A 22152-nucleotide genomic window follows, 5' to 3' on the forward strand; every position below is an offset into this window, starting at 1 on the left:
AATGAGAGATCTGGGAGGTAAGGGCATTTCAGATGATAGGAAAGTCATATAAAGTGAGAAAGGCCTGGAGATAAGGAGTTTAATGTTGGGTGAGTGTGGCACAGGTAATGAGTATGTAGGTAATTGGGGGGGGTGGATAAGAATGGGTAGGAATATGGGAAGATTTATAGATATGTAGACAAAAATTGGAAGACAACTGATGTCTGATTGCTACCTTACTTTTTTAAGTGAAAAGAGGAACATGGATAGTTTGGAGGTATGAAGAGGGGATACACTACACCACTTGAAGAATCTTCTAGTGACTGATCAGAGAAACAGTATTATGGAGTGCCCAGAGCACAGCTGAGATAGGTGATGTAAACTCATCTGATTACTTCCTCTGAGTCAGTAGTTCTACACTTTAGAATAGCATCAGAGTTACCTACAGAGCGTGTTAAACACAGACTCCTGGGCCCCACTATCCTGGTGTCTGACTAGGTGAGTCTGAGATGGGCCCCAGAATGTGCATTTCTCACAGGTTCCCAGGTGTTGCTGCTGCGTTGGTTCTGAGACCACACGTTTGAGAATCACTGCCCTTTCTCCATTCTAATGATTCTTCTTTCCAAACCCATGAATTTGGGGTGTGTGTGTGTGTGTGTGTGTGTGTGTGTAACACATATATACAGATATACATACACACAAACATGTATATACCTATAACATATATACCACACAGATACTATATGTGTGTGTACATGTATCTACACATATATGTGTATATATATATCTTCTAAAGGCAATCTAGATTGACCTTCCTAGACTGACCTTACATCACATCACATTCCTAGTTCTCCAAATTCCTCTAACAGCTTTTCAAGACTCAATAAACCTAATATCCAGAATTAATCACAATGTAGTCCAACATAATCTTCTTTTTTTAGTTGGGCATTTCCTTCACATTTCATATAAATTCAATCCACTTCCAGCACTATTCCTATCAAAGAGAACATTTTCTGTACCACTTTACAATAACCTAAGTGTTATCCATGGCTCAAAGAACTTCTCTTTAAAGATTCCTAGGTTCTGGGGCACCTGGGTGGCTCAGTGGGTTAAAGCCTCTGCCTTCAGCTCAGGTCATGATCCCAGGGTCCTGGGATGGAGCCCCACATCAGGCTCTCTGCTCAGTGGGGAGCCTGCTTCCCTTCCTCTCTCTCTGCCTGCCTCTCTGCCTACTTGTGATGTCTGTTGAATAAATTTAAAAAAAAAAAAAAGATTCCTAGGTTCTGGTCCAAACTGTTGTCTTCCCTTATTGAACTGCTATCATACCCAAAATTTTTACCACATAATTTTGTTTTTTTAATAATTTTTAATAATTCATTATTTATATAAACCAACAGTAAGCTACTTGATGAGAGGGATAAAAATTTTATACATTTTTATATCTCCTGCAAAGTGTTCAACACGTACTAGAGAAATGATAGATACTCAGTGGGTCTTGTTTATTGTACGAAACTTTTACTTATATATAAAAAAAGTTTATATAAAATAAATTGAAGGTTACTGCCAGCTATATATTCCTATTTATTTCTAAATAGAGATCAAAAATCACAAATGCGATTTCCTCCAAAGTGTAAAAGAAATTTTAAAAGGTCTTAAATACATCTCAATACGAAGGTGTACAAAATTTTTTAAAAATGCTAGATAAATAGGCCATACTTTCTGCTTGTTTATTTCCTACCCAATGATGCGTCATTGTATATTTTTGAGTATTGTAAAACAAATGAAATATAGTGGGCTTTTCTTCACAGTAATGTGAGAAAATGGTTTTTCCTAGTTTGCTTAATTTGGATTAAACAATGTAAAATAATGTTAGAGGGTTCTACTGAGTAGCAATTTCATATCTATACAATTTAGTTAATTTTCATATCGACACTAAAGTCAGAATCAGACTAGTTCTATGTTTTATCTTCTGATATTGGTACCTACTGATATATATCTACTGATAATTTCTGATATCTTCTTTGATATTGATCAAAATAATGATGGTTGGCTTTTCATAGAATCATTATAATCATTCCTTTTACATACCCACATTGCTTTATTATTATAGATATCAGGCCAATAAAATTCCTAAAATATCTTGTCCAGAAAAATATTATTACATTTAAGTTATAAATTAAATACACCTTTTATTAACTTCTAGCAAAATACTAAATGTGAATATTCAACCAACAATTGCCAAATATGGGGGAGACAGAAAATAGGAATTAGACCCATGTGTTTATTTTTGACATCTGCCAAACAAAAAATAAGATTCGTTCTGTGGTGTATTGAGGAGAATGACAACCAAATAACAAAAATTTGTTTTCATTATTTTTCCTATCTTTAGAGGCCTGGCTTAAAATAGCCGAATGTTGGAGAGGAGTCAAGATGGCGGAGAAGTAGCAGGCTGAGACTACTTCAGGTAGCGGGAGATCAGCTAGATAGCTTATCTAAAGACTGCAAACACCTACAAATCCAACGGGAGATCGAAGAGAAGAAGAACAGCAACTCTAGAAACAGAAAATCAACCACTTTCGGAAAGGTAGGACGGGCGGAGAAGTGAATCCAAAGCGACGGGAAGATAGACCGCGGGGGGGAGGGGCCGGCTCCCGGCAAGCGGCGGAGCAACGGAGCACAAAATCGGGACTTTTAAAAGTCTGTTCCGCTGAGGGACATCGCTCCAGAGGCTTAACCGGGGTGAAGCCCACGCAGGGTCAGCGTGGCCTCAGGTCCCGCAGGGTCACAGAAGGATCGGGGGCGTCTGAGTGTCGCAGAGCTTACAGGTATTAGAACGGGGAAGCCGGCTACAGAGACAGAGCCGAGGAGTGACTCTCAGCTTGGGGTTACCTTGAACCGGTTGCAGGCTCGGTCAGCTCGGAGCGCGGCCGGAGGCAGGGTGACGGGAGTAAATCGGTGCTGTTCTCTGAGGGCACACTGAGGAGTGGGGCCCCGGGCTCTCGGCTCCTCCGGGCCAGAGACTGGGAGGCCGCCATCTTCATTCCCGCCCTCCAGAACTCTACGGAAAGCGCTCAGGGAACAAAAGCTCCCGAAAGCAAACCCGAGCGGATTACTCAGACCGGCCCCTGGTAAGGGCGGTGCAACTCCGCCCGGGGCAAAGACACTTGAGAATCACTACAACAGGCCCCTCCCCGAGAAGATCAACAAGAAGCCCAGCCAGGATCAAGTTCACCTACCAAGGAGGACAGTTTCAATACCAAGGAGAGCAGCGTAATTCCAAAGGAGGAGAAAGCAAAGCACGGAACTCATGGCTTTCTCCCCATGATTCTTTAGCCTTGCAGTTAATTTAAAATTTTTTTTCTTTTTCAATTTATTTTTCTTCTTCTGCTAAATTTTTTTTTAACTTTTACCCTTTTCTTTTTTAACGTTTTTTAACTAGTTTATCTAATATATATATATTTTTTCCTTTTTATATATTTTTCTTTATTGGTTTTCTTTTTTTATTTGTTTCTTCCTTTTTTTTTTTTTTTTTTTTTTTTTTTTTTCTTTTTCTTCTTTCTGAACCTCTTTTTATCCCCTTTCTCCCCCTCATGATTTGGGATCTCTTCTGATTTGGCTAAAGCATATTTTCCTGGGGTTGTTGCCACCCTTTTAGTATTTCACTTGCTCCTTCATCTACTCTTATCTGGACAAAATGACAAGGCGGAAAAATTCACCACAAAAAAAAGAACAAGAGGCAGTACCAAAGGCTAGGGACCTAATCAATACAGACGTTGGTAATATGTCAGATCTAGAGTTCAGAATGACGATTCTCAAGGTTCTAGCCGGGCTCGAAAAAGGCATGGAAGATATTAGAGAAACCCTCTCCGGAGAGATAAAAGCCCTTTCTGGAGAAATAAAAGAACTAAAATCTAACCAAGTTGAAATCAAAAAAGCTATTAATGAGGTGCAATCAAAAATGGAGGCTCTCACTGCTAGGATAAATGAGGCAGAAGAAAGAATTAGTGATATAGAAGACCAAATGACAGAGAATAAAGAAGCTGAGCAAAAGAGGGACAAACAGCTACTGGACCATGAGGGGAGAATTCGAGAGATAAGTGACACCATAAGACGAAACAACATTAGAATAATTGGGATTCCAGAAGAAGAGGAAACAGAGAGGGGAGCAGAAGGTATATTGGAGAGAATTATTGGAGAGAATTTCCCCAATATGGCAAAGGGAACAAGCATCAAAATCCAGGAGATTCAGAGAACCCCCCTCAAAATCAATAAGAATAGGTCCACACCCCGTCACCTAATAGTAAAATTTACAAGTCTTAGGGACAAAGAGAAGATCCTGAAAGCAGCCCGGGAAAAGAAGTCTGTAACATACAATGGTAAAAATATTAGATTGGCAGCAGACTTATCCACAGAGACCTGGCAGGCCAGAAAGAGCTGGCATGATATATTCAGAGTACTAAACGAGAAAAACATGCAGCCAAGAATACTATATCCAGCTAGGCTATCATTGAAAATAGAAGGAGAGATGAAAAGCTTCCAGGACAAACAAAAACTGAAAGAATTTGCAAATACCAAACCGGCTCTACAGGAAATATTGAAAGGGGTCCTCTAAGCAAAGAGAGACCCTAAAAGTAGTAGATCAGAAAGGAACAGAGACAATATACAATAACAGTCACCTTACAGGCAATACAATGGCACTAAATTCATATCTCTCAATACTTACCCTGAATGTGAATGGGCTAAATGCCCCAATCAAAAGACACAGGGTATCAGAATGGATAAAAAAACAAAACCCATCTATATGTTGCCTACAAGAAACTCATCTTAAACCCGAAGACACCTCCAGATTTAAAGTGAGGGGGTGGAAAAAAATTTACCATGCTAATGGACATCAGAAAAAAGCAGGAGTGGCAATCCTTATATCAGATCAATTAGATTTTAAGCCAAAGACTATAATAAGAGATGAGGAAGGACACTATATCATACTCAAAGGAACTGTCCAACAAGAAGATCTAACAATTTTAAATATCTATGCCCCTAACATGGGAGCAGCCAACTATATAAACCAATTAATAACAAAATCAAAGAAACACATCGACAATAATACAATAATCGTAGGGGACTTTAACACTCCCCTCACTGAAATGGACAGATCATCCAAGCAAAAGATCAACAAGGAAATCAAGGCCTTAAATGACACACTGGACCAGATGGACATCACAGATATATTCAGAACATTTCATCCCAAAGCAACAGAATACACATTCTTCTCTAGTGCACATGGAACATTCTCCAGAATAGATCATATTCTCGGTCCTAAATCAGGTCTCAACCGTTATCAAAAGATTGGGATCATTCCGTGCATATTTTCAGACCACAATGCTCTGAAGCTAGAACTCAATCACAAGAGGAAATTTGGAAAGAACCCAAATACATGGAGACTAAACAGCATCCTTCTAAAGAATGAATGGGTCAACCAGGAAATTAAAGAAGAGTTGAAAAAATTCATGGAAACAAATGATAATGAAAACACAACGGTTCAAAATCTGTGGGACACAACAAAGGCAGTCCTGAGAGGAAAATATATAGCGGTACAAGCCTTTCTCAAGAAACAAGAAAGGTCTCAGGTACACAACCTAACCCTACACCTAAAGGAGCTGGAGAAAGAACAAGAAAGAAACCCTAAACCCAGCAGGAGAAGAGAAATCATAAAGATCAGAGCAGAAATCAATGAAATAGAAACCAAAAAAACAATAGAACAAATCAATGAAACTAGGAGCTGGTTCTTTGAAAGAATTAATAAGATCGATAAACCCCTGGCCAGACTTATCAAAAAGAAAAGAGAAAGGACCCAAATAAATAAAATCATGAATGAAAGAGGAGAGATCAAAACTAACACCAAAGAAATACAGACAATTATAAGAACATACTATGAGCAACTCTACGCCAACAAATTTGACAATCTGGAAGAAATGGATGCATTCCTAGAGACATATAAACTACCACAACTGAACCAGGAAGAAATAGAAAGCCTGAACAGACCCATAACCAGTAAGGAGATTGAAACAGTCATCAAAAATCTCCAAACAAACAAAAACCCAGGGCCAGACGGCTTCCCGGGGGAATTCTACCAAACATTTAAAGAAGAACTAATTCCTATTCTCCTGAAACTGTTCCAAAAAATAGAAATGGAAGGAAAACTTCCAAACTCATTTTATGAGGCCAGCATCACCTTGATCCCAAAACCAGACAAGGATCCCATCAAAAAAGAGAACTACAGACCAATATCCTTGATGAACACAGATGCAAAAATTCTCGCCAAAATACTAGCCAATAGGATTCAACAGTACATTAAAAGGATTATTTATTCACCACGACCAAGTGGGATTTATTCCAGGGCTGCAAGGTTGGTTCAACATCCGCAAATCAATCAATGTGATACAACACATTAATAAAAGAAAGAACAAGAACCATATGATACTCTCCATAGATGCTGAAAAAGCATTTGACAAAGTACAGCATCCCTTCCTGATCAAAACTCTTCAAAGTGTAGGGATAGAGGGCACATACCTCAATATTATCAAAGCCATCTATGAAAAACCCACCGCAAATATCATTCTCAATGGAGAAAAACTGAAAGCTTTTCCGCTAAGGTCGGGAACACGGCAGGGATGTCCGTTATCACCACTGCTATTCAACATAGTACTAGAAGTCCTAGCTTCAGCAATCAGACAACAAAAGGAAATTAAAGGCATCCAAATCAGCAAAGAAGAAGTCAAACTATCACTCTTCGCAGATGATATGATACTATATGTGGAAAACCCAAAAGACTCCACTCCAAAACTGCTAGAACTTGTACAGGAATTCAGTAAAGTGTCAGGATATAAAATCAATGCACAGAAATCAGTTGCATTTCTCTACACCAACAACAAGACAGAAGAAAGAGAAATTAAGGAGTCCATCCCATTTACAATTGCACCCAAAACTATAAGATACCTAGGAATAAATCTAACCAAAGAGATTAAGAATCTATACACAGAAAACTATAAAGTACTCATGAAAGAAATTGAGGAAGACACAAAGAAATGGAAAAATGTTCCATGCTCCTGGATTCGAAGAATAAATATTGTGAAAATGTCTATGCTACCTAAAGCAATCTACACATTTAATGCAATTCCTATCAAAGTACCATCCATTTTTTTCAAAGAAATGGAACAAATAATCCTAAAATTTATATGGAACCAGAAAAGACCTCGAATAGCCAAAGCAATATTGAAAAAGAAAGCCAAAGTTGGTGGCATCACAATTCCAGACTTCAAGCTCTATTACAAAGCTGTCATCATCAAGACAGCATGGTACTGGCACAAAAACAGACACATAGATCAATGGAACAGAATAGAGAGCCCAGAAATAGACCCTCAACTCTATGGTCAACTAATCTTCGACAAAGCAGGAAAGAATATCCAATGGAAAAAAGACAGCCTCTTCAACAAATGGTGTTGGGAAAATTGGACAGCCACATGCAGAAAAATGAAATTGGATCATTTCCTTACACCACACACGAAAATAGACTCAAAATGGATGAAGGATCTCAATGTGAGAAAGGAATCCATCAAAATCCTTGAGGAGAACACAGGCAGCAACCTCTTCGACCTCAGCCGCAGCAACATCTTCCTAGGAACATCGCCAAAGGCAAGGGAAGCAAGGGAAAAAATGAACTATTGGGATTTTATCAAGATCAAAAGCTTTTGCACAGCAAAGGAAACAGTCAACAAAACCAAAAGACAACTGACAGAATGGGAGAAGATATTTGCAAATGACATATCAGATAAAGGGCTAGTGTCCAAAATTTATAAAGAACTTAGCAAACTCAACACCCAAAGAACAAATAATCCAATCAAGAAATGGGCAGAGGACATGAACAGACATTTCTGCAAAGAAGACATCCAGATGGCCAACAGACACATGAAAAAGTGCTCCATATCACTCGGCATCAGGGAAATACAAATCAAAACAACAATGAGATACCACCTCACACCAGTCAGAATGGCTAAAATTAACAAGTCAGGAAATGACAGATGCTGGCGAGGATGCGGAGAAAGGGGAACCCTCCTACACTGTTGGTGGGAATGCAAGCTGGTGCAACCACTCTGGAAAACAGCATGGAGGTTCCTCAAGATGTTGAAAATAGAACTACCCTATGACCCAGCAATTGCACTGCTGGGTATTTACCCTAAAGATACAAACGTAGTGATCCGAAGGGGCACGTGCACCCGAATGTTTATAGCAGCAATGTCTACAATAGCCAAACTATGGAAAGAACCTAGATGTCCATCAACAGACGAATGGATAAAGAAGATGTGGTATATATACACAATGGAATACTATGCAGCCATCAAAAGAAATGAAATCTTGCCTTTTGCAACGACGTGGATGGAACTAGACGGTATCATGCTTAGCGAAATAAGTCAATCGGAGAAAGACAACTATCATATGATCTCCCTGATATGAGGGAGAGGAGATGCAACATGGGGGGTTAAGGGTGTAGGAGAAGAATAAATGAAACAAGATGGGATTGGGAGGGAGACAAACCATAAGTGACTCAATCTCACAAAACAAACTGAGGGTTAATGGGGGGAGGGGGTTGGGGGGGTGGGATTATGGACATTGGGGAGGGTATGTGCTATGGTGAGTGCTGTGAAGTGTGTAAACCTGGCGATTCACAGACCTGTACCCCTGGGGATAAAAAGATATTATATGTTTTTAAAAAAATAAAACTTAAATAAAAAAAAAAAAAAGCATTAACTGTCAATTGAGCAGGTAACCTTAACTTGTTCCATCTGTCAGAAACAGAATTTGGAATAAAAATATAAAGTGGAACAAAAACAAGAGCCAATTATTTTATATAAAAAAAAAAATAGCCGAATGTTAACAACAGAATTATTCCTACTGATTTCTCTTCCTCATTTTCCAAAAACCAAGGTACCAGAAAAACCTGTGCTTCTGGCCTGAGACATCATGTGATTCTCCAAGTTCTCCAGCTTCTCAGTCACAGAATTCTTACTAACCCCAGCGAGCGTGGCTTCATTTTTGTGTAATACTGGACCTCCAGAGAATTCCTAATAAATTATCTTTAGAAGAACGATAGATCAATTAAGAAGTCTGCAGGGAAAAATCTTTACCCAAAGAGTGCCCTAGATCCCAAACCTGAAATATTAAAGGACCAAAACTATATAAAAAATACCAGTAGGTTTCCCTTTTGCTCCCACCTAAAGAACTAAATCAGAATAGCTATTGCTAATCAAATCGGAATACATTGATAAGATGGAAAACAGAAAGTCTCTGTATATGAAGAAGTTGCTCTTATTTGCTGCATTTCTCCTTTCTGATTTACTTGATTACATTTTCTCAACAAAGCTACAAATCTATATGCCTTTGAAAAAGAATGGAAACTCAGAAAAAGTCTGCATTCCATACGTCATTATTGTCCTTTTTATAATATTGTTTCACCCAAACCACATTAGGTGAAATCCCTTTCAGTTTCGTAAAGGATATGGTAAGGCTTCTAAGGAAGTCTGTTTTAATGTCACTGGAAAAAGGACAAGCCAACCGCACACACCAAGTGACCACATACCGACTGCTGTCATGTAATCCCAGCGCTCGGTGAGGCACATGTTGAAGATGAGGTGATCAGATGTTTGCCCTTGGCCAATAAGTGAAATTTGCCTCTCCAAATTCTGGCAAACAGATGAAGTCCAGCCAACAAGAAACCAGAATACTACCAGGAGCATTACTGCCAGCATCCTCATGACCCGTCCACCAGTCATATATGGAATCCGCTGGGCTGTTCTCGAAAGAAACACCTTCAAAACCCTGGAAAAGCAAAATATCAACATGTGAAGCAAACTTAACCCTCAGAAAAACTCCATAATACTTTATTTCACCTGGGTGAGATTTAAACCCACCAAAACCTACTTAATGCAGAGTTTTAACATGAGAAAAACCCACAAACAGTATTGCTTATATTGTCACTTCATTTCATTCCAGTTTTTATCTTCCAATAGCAAAACAAGTATCCTACATTAGATGCCAGGGAGTCAACAGATTTGTATAGGATGGAATTCTTTTGAGTGTGTCTTAATATTTTAAGGAACATGCTCAAGATCTTAAGATCCACAGACAAGATCTATAGACAAGCTGGTTCGAACAGGGTTTCTGAGGAATCAAAAACAGTCCTGAAAATGAGTAGTTGGATTTCACAATATCATACTAAGTCAAAAACTTCCTTGAACCAGTTACTTTTTTACAGTAGGATGATATGAAAGGTATTTTCTGAAAATTATTTTGAATAACCTCCCTTTGTAATTAATTTAACACATTACCAAAAATCATAATGAAATAAATATGAAAACTATGGAAGAGGTATTTAAACACTGGAGTAACTGAATTAAGATCACCATACTAAGGAAGAGGTTTGGGATGACCTATAAGAAATCAATTAAAATAAATTTTTTTCTGTGTATGTAATTCAAATGAATAGGCAGGGTTGAGAACTACTGGATTAAGTGATTATCTAAGAACTGTGCCATCTTTCTTACTGTGTGGAGACAAAATCCAACCTTACTACAAAGGTCCTTCCTTTTGCCCTTTTCTATAATTTTATCTCCAGAGTATTCTTAGCTGATTTAACTCCCCACTCTCATTCTGATTATTTTATGTCACAAAATTGAGTGGTTCCTGATACTATCCATAATCAATTTCCAAAAGGCAAAATTAAATTTATTTTCCCAAACTTTCTATTCCCTCATCCATCTCATTCTTTCAAAAAATTTGTATGAAGTACTCCTATGAATTCCTCATAAAAATGATTACAAATCCAGAAATGAAACCTACACACTTGAAATAGCCTAGATGTATTATACGATTTTTTCTCTTTCTATAGATCTTTGGTAACCCTTCCCGAATCAACACAACACATCAAGCAAAGAAAGTTTTTTTTTTTTTTTTTTTTTTAGCAGATTTTTATTTATTCTTCTTTCCCCTATACTTTTAACTCCATGGTCCATTAGCTAACACAGAGGATGAAGATATTTAATTCTAAATAAAATACTTACCCTTAACTTTCCTGTGGAACAATGTCAGAAAGATATTAGTATAAAATAAGAGTATAGTAGATCTCTTTACTCTCCATTTAAGTAGTTCACCAGATTAACGGTTATTCTCCATTCTACGTAAAACATATTGAGTTCTGTCCATGTTATGTTAAATGTTGGCACTGGCAGTTAACTTGCTATCTCTGTCTAGTATGCCTCTAACACTTCTGCTCTAACCAGCTGAACTGCTACTTGTTAAGAATCAGTTGTCTTTGTCCCCAAATTGTGCCTACTGTTATCACCTTGTATAATTTAACTAAATTATAAATAAAATAATTACATATGACTGTGAAACAAAATGAGACTTATTTGTATAAAATCTATCTTGAATGCTTTGGAAAGACTGCATATAGGTGAATCATTAAATAAGCTGTTAACTTAGGGGAAAGTGAGGAAACTTTAATATAGTGGGGTGGTCAATAAACAAAAATCTAGAAAGAATCTATACCCAGATTACTTAAAAAATCTTTAGATTTACACTCTTATTTAAAGATTAACATTGTGAACAGTAGATAATGCATTACAGTGATTTATGTTAGAAAGAGAACAATGCACTCCAAATACCAGACCCATAATCAAAGAAGGAGTTTCTTCTCAAAAATATTGGTAAATGAGAAGCACCTGGGCATCTCAGTCGCTTAAGCATTGATTCCTAATTTTGACTCGTGTCATCTCAGGGTCCTGGGATCGAGCCCCATGTGGGTTTCCCTGATCATCACAAAGTCTGCTTGAGGATTTCTCTCCTTCTCCTTCTGCTCCTACCCCCACTCATGTGCACGTGCTTGCTCTCTCTCTCCCTCTCTCTAAAATAATAAAAAAACTTTAAAAAATATTGCTAAATAATTATTTGTGCATTTTAAATTATAGTCTCTTACACACTTCTTTAATGCTTTTCTGCTTTAAACAAGTGTATCGGGACGCCTGGGTGGCTCAGTTGGTTAAGCAGCTGCCTTCGGCTCAGGTCATGATCCCAGCATCCTGGGATCGAGTCCCACATCGGGCTCCTTGCTCGTCAGGGAACCTGCTTCTCCCTCTGCCTCTGCCTGCCATTCTGTCTGCCTGTGCTCGCTCTCTCTCCCTCTCTCTCTCTGACAAATAAATAAATAAAATCTTAAAAAAAAAAAAAACAAGTGTATCAATTTATTGGCCAATGACTAATCTTAGAAGAAGCCTTCTATTGTAATTAGCAAATCAAAAATTTCAGAGAACCCTTAGAAATAAGAGAAACTTTAAAACAAATTAATGTTTTTGCTTGTGCCAATCTTATTGTCTGTAGGAGAAACTTGCAGCCGCTATGTACACATCATTGTTTCTGGTTATACCTGGATGAATTCTAAATTTTGAATGACTAGGAACTCAAAAGAGGAAACGTGGCCCATTTTTATGGCTTTCTATATTTTGGCTGCGCAGAAAAAAGAGAATTCTTCTAATTCTAGATATAATTTGAATAACTTAAATGTAAGCATAACAAATCAATATTTATATAGTGACAACCCTATGCTGGGTACCATGTTAGGCAACATGGGGGAATAAGATATAGTTCCAGAAGCTTACAGTTTAACTAGAAATAAGTATGCAAATAACTGCCATATAAAACAGCACATATTCTATGTTGTTTGTACTTAATAAGTATAGTAAGCTAATAGAATCGGTGGTATTTGATCTGGACTTTGATGGATACCAACAGAAATAGGGGAAAGTGAAGAAGATATAAGGAGATATTCTAGCTGAAGGAAATCACATAACAAAGTACAGAGCAGGAAATATTAGTCGCATTTTGCAAAGGAAATCTGTACGATCCCAGGTTGGTAATCTTTCAGTCAATAAATCCCAATTCTAAATTATTAGAAATTTTCATGTTTTCCAGATGACCCTCTGGATATTTATTATATATTCTAGAATTCAAGATTGTCACAGGTCCCATTATCTCATTTCCAGGCAGGAAAAAAACAAAGCAAAATCCCTCATGAGTCTCCCGTTATTGATTTTAACTGGTTTTTGAATCCTGGGAAATACACTAACACAAGTCTGCACCTCAATGTAAGCATTTTAGGATATTAGTTTTGGTATTATGGAATAAGATGCATTTTTCTAGCGTTGCCTTAAAATAAAATGAAAATTCTGCCATACCTTTAAAAAGAAGCTCTTGTTAGTTTATATGGGTTCATTCCTGAAAAACCAACTTCGAAAAAGGAAATCTTTAGATGTGCATTTGTATGAAATACAGCCGTAGGAAAAAAAATACAATCATTGAATTTCTTAGATTACTTTTTCTACTATTTTTTTTCATAGATAATTCTTCAGGCTACCCATCTGTTCAGAAGGTCTCACTATTTCTGAAGGAAAGCAGTAACATATACAAGAAGACTGCAAGAAATTTCCAGAATTTAATATGAAAAGGCATATTTAAAGACTATACTAAGTTTTCATTATTAGTAGTAGATAAATTCATAGAAATTGTGTTGAAACAATGAAAAGGACAACCCATGAATTGGCTGTCACTATATTACGTGCCTCTACTTTTTCACTTCCCATACATTTCTGGCTTAAACGCATGAAACTCCCCTGTCAGGACTTGTACTTAGGTTATCAATTACTGTCTTCAAGTACATAATTGATATTGTTGCTCCTTATGTTAATTGATCTCTCTCCACCTTTCAGCATGGCTAAAGCACCTGGCTTCCATTCTGTCATGTCCTCTTGATTTTCTTCCTCTTCCTCTGTCAGCAACTTTGTAGTCTCTAATGCACATTCTTCTTCCCCAGGTGTCCCCTTAAGTGGTAGCATTTCTCACGGATATCCAAAATGTAGCCATCTAGATCTATTTCTTGCTCTACATATTGTACCCAGGGAATTCCATCTACTCCCCTGTTTCAGTTATCTATGGACTGGAAAGTTCCAGATCTGGGTCTTAGTTTAGATCTCTCTCCTGAGCTCAAAATCTCTCTACTCAGTGACCTACTAGACATCAATAGGTCCCCAAATTAAATTATCCCTCTCCCTACTCCTTGCTCCTCTAGCCTTCTTTTCTCCTATGTTACCTGTCTCAGTGACTATTACCATTTAATTGATCAAAGGAGAAACCTAGGAATATACTTTAATTTTTCTCCCTCACCTACATTCCAGACATGTAATGAGTGTTTAGAAATTTAATTTCTACCTCTTAAATATCTTTCAAATCTTTCTTTTTCTTTATCTTCACTGTCCCTATATAGTTCTTGGTCATCAACCTACTCCTACAGTAGCTTCATAATTAGTCTACTTACTGGTCTTGTCCACCTTCAATCCACACCTTACACTGAAGCCACAGTGATCACTTCTGATCATGTTGCTCCCTGATTATAGTCCTTCAGTGGCTCTCCACCCAAATCCTGGCTCCTTCATATGGTAAAAGGCCTTTAAACGTCTTTGAATATTGGTTCTCTCTTGCCTTTGCAGCCTCATCTCTCATCACTCTCCTTTTCCTACAAACCTGCAGGTCCCTGTGAACTATCTGCTGGTGTCCTCTGTCTGAACCTTGCCCTCAGCTCTCCTCACTGCTCCTCCCTTCCATAATACCAACACCTAATTTACCTAATTCCTATCTATTCTTTCATGGCTCAGTTTAGATGTTGCTTGCTCTAGGTCAGTGGTTCCTAAACCATTATCATCAACATCATCTGTAAACTTATTAGGAATGCAAATGCAACATCTACCTGCTCTCAGGCTTATTATAATGTAGTAAATATAAATGAATAGGCAATTAAAATATAATGGTTTTGGGTAATGGTATCAGCAAAAGTAGTAGAATAAAGAACCCCATAAGTCTATCCATCCATAAAAGCAATGAATAAAGTGGCAAAAGCTATTAGAATCAACTCTTTTTTGGAACCCTGGAAAAGAATCAAAAGCTTACAGAAACCAGAAGGATGTTTAACAAGAGGAAAACAGCTGAATCTGAGTAAAAGAGTTTTGTGACATTTTAACATACTGTTCTATCCAGTGTCCTATTTCCCATTCCCCAGGTCAGTGGTGAACTCAAAGACAACATCATGCATTTTCAGGACAAGTAAGTAGTACTAGGCAAACACAATGGATCTTATTCTTAAAAAATTGTGGTTGCTCATTTTGACTTCTGGAGGCTCCCTGAAAGACTAGTTCAAAGGGCCTGCCTTTATTATTATTATTTTTTAATTCCAGTATAGTTAATATGGAGTGTTGTATTACTTTCAAGTGTAAAATACAGTGATTCAATAAGTCTATACATTAATCAGTTCTCATCATGACACGTATACTCTTTAATCCCAACATCTATTTTACCCATTTTCCCACCAACCTCCCCTCTGGTAACCATCAATTTGTTTTCTAGAGTTAAGAGTCTATTTTTTGTGGCTTATCTCTCTCTCTCTTTTTTTCCTTTGCTCATTTATTTTGTTTCTTAAATTTCACATATGCATGAAATCATATGGTATTTGTGTATCTGATCGACTTATTTTGCTTAGCATTATAGTCTCTAGCTCCATCCATGTTATTGTAAATAGTAAGATTTTATTCTTTTTATGGCTGAATAATATTCCATTGTGTGGTGTGTGTGTGTGTGTATACACACACACACATATATATACATATATATATATGTATATATATATATTTTAACATCTTCTATATCCATTCATCTATTGATGGACACTTGGGTTGCTTCCATAATTTGGCTATTGTAAAAAATGCTGTAATACAGGGGTGCATGTATCCCTCTGAATTACTGTTTTTGTATTTTTTTGAGTAAGTACCCAATAGTGTGATTACTAGATCATAGGGTAGTTCTATTTTTTAACTTTCTGAGGAACCTCCATACTGTTTTCCACAGTGACTGTACCAGTCTGCATTCCCACCAATAGTGCAAGATGGTTCTTTTTTCTCCACATCCACGCCAACATTTGTTGTTTCTTGTATTTATGATTTTATCCATTCTGACAGGTGTTGAGGTGATATGTCATTGTGGTTTTGACTTGTGTTTCGAAGGGTCTGCTTTATTTCACTCAACTGGGAACATTCCTAAGGCTGGGATCCCTACTTGGGGGTCATCTGACTAAAACAGTTAAAGGCAAATGGATTGGTTGATGTCACTTGGAACAAGAGATAATGGTTAGGACAGAAAACAGACTAAACAAAAAGGAAGAAAGGCTGGGGAATGAGATCTGAGCAAAAAGGGTTTTGAAAAACTTCCATATATTCCCAGGTATCTGGAAAGCTGGAAAATACTCAGAAAAGACTTAATAAGGCCTTAAACTTTCATACCTTGCTGACCTGAGACTCTGCATAAGCAGGAAGTAAAGTCTAAGGCAAAGTTGTAAAGTACCTGACTGAGTGTTGATGACATGTCCCAACATACACATATACACACAAAGTCCATGTACAAAAACTAAATTTTAAAAAGTTTTTTGTTCAAGGCTTTAAGGAAATCTCTGTTAAACCACTAGCTCGTCACTAAGTCAACAGAACAGAACAGAGACTTCAGTGGCTATATAAAACAAAGATATTACAGAATTAGTTCAGAAAAGCCAGTAAACAAACCAACAGCAGCAACTACAACAAGGAACAACAATAAATGCTGGGGAGGATGAAGAATCTGATTCCAGATTTATCACATTATAATATTCAAAATTTCCAGTTTCTAAAAAAAAAAAAAAAGAAGAAAAAAAGAAACAGGGAAAGAAAGAAGGGTGTGTGGCCCACATGGAAAAAATTAAATTAACGGAAACCGTCTCTCGGGAAGCTCAGGCATTATACTTACCAGACAAAGACTTTAACTATATTAAATATGGTCAAAAAGCTAACAAAAACCATGTGCAAAGAACTAAAGTAAAGAAAGAATGATGTTTAAAAACAACAAAAGAATATCAATATAGATAGAAATTATATAAAGGAACCAAACAGAAATTCTGAAGTTGAAAAATACAATAACTGAAATGAATTGAAATAACTGAAATGAAAAATTCACTAAAAGGATTTAAGTGCAGATTCAACCATGTAGAAGAGTCAGTAAATTTGAATATAGGTAAATTGAGATTATATGGTGTGAGGAACAGAAATGAAGATAAAATGAAGAATAATAAACAGAGCCTAAGAGACCTGTGCTACACTATTAAGAATATCAAGATCTGCAAAATGGGAGTTCCAGGAAGGAGAGAAAAAAGTCAATAGGAACATTTGAAGAAATAATGACTGAAACTTCCCAAATTTGACAACAGATTTAAATCTACATATTCAAGAAGCTCAAGTAATCAAAGTAACATAAACTCAAAGAGACTCACATTAAGACACATTATAATCAAACTCTTGAAAGCAAAGATCAAGAGAAAATCTTGAAAGCAACTGGGAAAAGCATCTGCTATATACAAGGGATTCTTAGTAAGATTAAGATCTATTCCTTCATCAGAAACAGTGGAGATCAGAGGGCACTGAGATAACATATTCAAGATGCTAAAAGAAAAAAAAAACTGTCAACAAAATTCTGTAACTGGCAAAACTGTCTTTCAAAAATGAAGGAAAAATTAAGTTATTCCCAGATAAATAAAATTGAGAGAGTTCATCACTAATAGATCTGGTCTACAAGAAATATTAAAGGAAGTTCTTCAGGCTGAAATGAAATATACTAGACTGTAACTGAAATGTACATGAAATAATGAAGAATACAGGTAAAGATAACCACAGAAATAAATGTAGAAGTCAGTATTAATATATTTTTGGTTTGTAACTGTTCTTTTTTCTTCTATAATTTAAAAGACAACTATATAAAGTAATAAGTATAAATCTATGTTGATGGGCAAATAATGTTGAGATTATAATTTGTGACATAACATTGTAAAAGGGGGGGGCAGAGTGATATATGGCAAAGTTTTTGTATTACTGAAACTAAGTTGGTATTAATTTAAATTGTAATCCCCAGGACAACCATTGAGAAAATAACCGTATATAGTAAAAAATGAAAATGGAATAAAAATGAGGGATTAGAAAACATTGATTTATCATAAGAGCAGATAGTAATGGAGCAGTTGAGGGATAAAAATTATAAAAGATATATAAAAACAAGTACCAAAATGAAAGAAGTATGTCCTTCCTTATGAGTAATTACATTAAATGTAAATTGGTTAAATTCTCCAACTAAAAGTCAGAGATGGCAGAATATATTTTTAACCAGATCCAACTATATATTATCTACAAGAGATTCAGTTTAGACCCAAAGAAACAAATAGGTTAAACTGAAACAATGGAAAAAGATATCCCATGCAAATAGTGACCAAAAGGGAGTTAGGATGGCTATGTTAATATCAGATAAAAAATACTTTAAGACAAAATTTGTTAAAAGAGACAAAGAAAGACATAATTTTAAAACTACCAATCCATCCAAATATTAATATTTGTAAATACATATGCACCAAATGTCAGAGCCTCAAAATGTATGAAGCAAATATTAATAGTATTGAAGAGAGAAACATAGTTGGTTCTACAATAGGAGTTGGAGATATCAACACTCTGATTTCAATAATAGATAGATTATCTAGACAGAGAATAAGAAAATCAAAGGCTTCAACAACATCATGAATCACATAAATCTAATAGACATATATAGAACACTCCACCCAACAATAGCAGATTACACATTTTTCTCAAGTGCACAGAGAACATTCTCCAGAATAGATAAAATCAAGCCATAAAAGAAGTCATAATAAACTGAAAAGGATTAAAATCATACAAAGTATCTTCTCTGACCACAGTGGACTGGCATTAAAATTAGTAACAGAAGAAATCTAAAAAAAATAACAAATATGTGGAAATTAAATGGTACATTCATAAAAAACCAACGAGTTAAAGAAATCACATAAGAAATTAGAAAACAATCTGAGATAAATAAAAATGAAAACACAACATACCAAAGCTTATGAGTTTTAGCAAATGTGATGTTTAGAGGGAAATTTATAACTGCTAATGCCTGTATTCAAAAGGGAAGAAATGAAATTAATAAACTTCCACTGTAAGAAATTATAAAATAAAAAGCAAACTAAATCCAAAGAAAGCGGAAGGAAGGAAATAATAAATATTAGAGTGGAATAAGATGAAATGAATAAAGAATAAGCAAACCACAGTTGGTTCTTTAAAAGGATAAAAAAGAATTGACAAACTTTTAGTTACTCTGACAAGGAAAAGAGGGAAAGATTCATGTTACTAGAATCCGGAATGAAGGGAAGACATTACTAGCAACTTTATAGAATAAAAAGGACTGTAAGAGAATACTATGAAAAACTGTATACCAAAAAAAAAAAAACAAACAAAAAAACAAAAACCACTAGATAACATAAATGGAATGGACTGATTCCTAGAAACATACAAATTGCTTACACTGACTCAAGAAGGAGTAGGATATCTCCAAAGATCTATAATAAGCAAGGGGATTGAATCAGTAATTGAAAACTTTCCAGTAAAAAAAAGATAAGGACCAGATGGCTTCACCAGTGAATTTTACCAAACATTTAAAGAAGAATTAACACCAATTCTTCTCAAACTTTTCTAAAAAATAGAAGAGGAATAAATGCATTCTAAATTATTTTATGAAGCCAGCGTTACTTTGACTGTAAAGCCAGATAAAGATATCAAAAAAGGGGTGCCTGGGTGTTTCATTTGGTTAAGTTTCCATCTCAGTTTTGGCCCAGGTCATGATCTCAGGGTTGGGACATAAGACACTGCACTGAGAGTGGATCCTGTTTGGGATTCTCTCTCTCCCTCTCCCTCTGCCCTCCACCCCACACTTTTATTTCTTTATACCAGTGATCCCAAAATGAAATTAAGTAAACAATTCCATTTACTAAAGCATGGAAATGAGTAAAATATCTAGGGGTAAATTTAACCAAGGAGGTAAAACATGTGTATGCTGAAATCTATAGAACATCACTGAAAAAAATTAAAGGAGACCTAAAGAAATGGAAAAACATGCTGTGTTCATGGATCAGAACATACAATATTGGTAAAATGGCAATACTTCCTAAATTGATCTCCTATTCAAGTCAATACAGAGATTGCAATGTATTCTCTATTAAAATTCCAACTGAGGGGCCCCTGTGTGGCTCAGTCGATTAAGCACCTGCCTATGGCTCAGGTCATGATCTCAGAGTCCTAGGATTGAGTCCTGCATGAGGCTCCTTGCTCAGCAGGAAGTCTGATTCTCCCTCTCCTGCTGATCCTCCTTTAAGCTTGTGCTCTTTCTCTCTGTCTCAAATAAATAAATAAAATATTTTTAAAAATCTAACTGACTTATTTTCAGAAGTGGACAAACTGATACTAAAATTCATATGAAATTGCAAAGCACTTCAAATAGCCAATCTAGGAAAAAAAACAAAGTGGGAAGACTCACACTTTCTGATTTCAAATGCTGCTATAAATCTATACCAAACAAAACAGTATGACATTAGCAAAAGGATATATATATATATATATATATATATGTGTGTGTGTGTGTGTGTGTGTGTGTGTGTGTGTGTGTGTGTATACACATACATATATATGTATGTATCTATATTTATATCTCTCTCTATATATATATATATCTCAATAGAATAAAACTGATCATCCAGAAATGAACATTTATTTACATCCATGGTCAACTAATTTTTGACAATGTTGTCAAGACTATTCAATGAGGATGGTCCTGGGTTGCCTGGGTAGCTCAGTTGTTTAAGTGTTTGACTCTTACTTTCAGCTCAAGTCATGATCTCAGAATCTTGAGATCAGGCTCTGTGCTGAGTGTGGAGCCTGCTTGGGATTCTCTCTCTCTCTCTATCCCTCTGCCCCTCCCCCACCATTCACACACACACTCCCTCTCTCTCAAAAAAAAAGAAAAAAAAAAAAAGGAACAGTCTTTTAAAGATGATCCTGGGACAAGTGGATATCCACACGCAAAAGAATAAATGCAGACCTCTAATTTATATGATGTATAAGAATTAATTCCAAAGAAATCAAAGACCCAAATATAAGAGGTAATGTTATGAAACGCTTGGAAGAAAATAAGGGTAAAATTTTTGATCTGGGATTAGGCAATAGTTTCTTAAATATGATATGAAAAGCACATGTAACAAAAGAAAAAATTAATTGAACTTCATCAAGGTGAAATTTGATATTTCAAACAATAAGCAGATGACGAATCATTCTGAAGATGAAGAATAAATCAGATTATCAAAAGTTATCAAAAGTTATCAAAACTACATGCTTGTTCCTTTTTTTACATCTAGAGTAAATATAAATTCTATGGCCATTGTCTTCCAAGTAGAAGTATATAAAAAGGTTCTGTCCTTTGATTTCAATTACTTAGCACTGATTAATGGGTAGAAATTTTTTTTAAAAAGATTTATTTATTCATTTTAGAGAGAGAGTGAGGGACAGTGAGTGAGAGCACATGAGGGGAGGGTGGGACAGAGGGAGAAGGAGAGAGAGAATCCTCAAGCAGACTCCTGCTGAGTGTAGAGCCTGGTGGGGCTCCATCCCAGGACTCTGCAATCATGACCTGAGCTGAAATCAAGAGTCAGCTGCTTAACCAACTGAGCCACCCAGGCACGCCAGCAGAAATAATTTTAAGTTAAAATTTCATTCCAGGTTTCAGTGTCTTTAAAAGTTGATCTTTTACTATTTAATATGATATTTTGGTATTTAAAAACATGACTTTAGACAAACTATAAAAACATTTATTACAGATGGTTGCCTAATAGCATCATTACTTAAGTGAACAATTATATTATAACCTCAAAAGGAAAACATAACACTAATGGTCTATAGTTAAGAAAATTTTTTAATGATACCATTTTAAGGTTATTATTTAAATTTTGATCTGTTCTTACTTCTAACTCAAGATTTAGTTTTGCTGTCTGAAAAAAACAAAACAAAACCCTTTCCCTCTGAAATAGGTTAATCACAGATTAAGTATTTCCGAGGCATATCCTAGGGCAAAGTTGTTTGAACCTCTTTTCTCTTCAGTCATGATTGTTCAAATTGG

General features: G+C 36.1%; 1 protein-coding gene across 1 annotated transcript in view; it reads right to left on the reverse strand.

Annotated features, from left to right (window-relative positions):
* The window catches only part of LOC111155597 (G protein-coupled receptor 158), a 413796-nt gene that overhangs the window by 29662 nt on the left and 361982 nt on the right, over nucleotides 1–22152 (reverse strand). Inside the window, exon 7 of the mRNA XM_022515856.1 lies at nucleotides 9614–9852. Coding sequence (XP_022371564.1) covers nucleotides 9614–9852 — 239 coding nt within the window. The remainder of the gene's footprint in view (nucleotides 1–9613; nucleotides 9853–22152) is intronic.

This window comes from Enhydra lutris, unplaced genomic scaffold, assembly GCF_002288905.1.
Source record: "Enhydra lutris kenyoni isolate GAN:26980312 unplaced genomic scaffold, ASM228890v2 scaffoldscaffold42, whole genome shotgun sequence".
In the NCBI taxonomy this organism is placed as follows: Eukaryota; Metazoa; Chordata; class Mammalia; order Carnivora; family Mustelidae; genus Enhydra; species Enhydra lutris.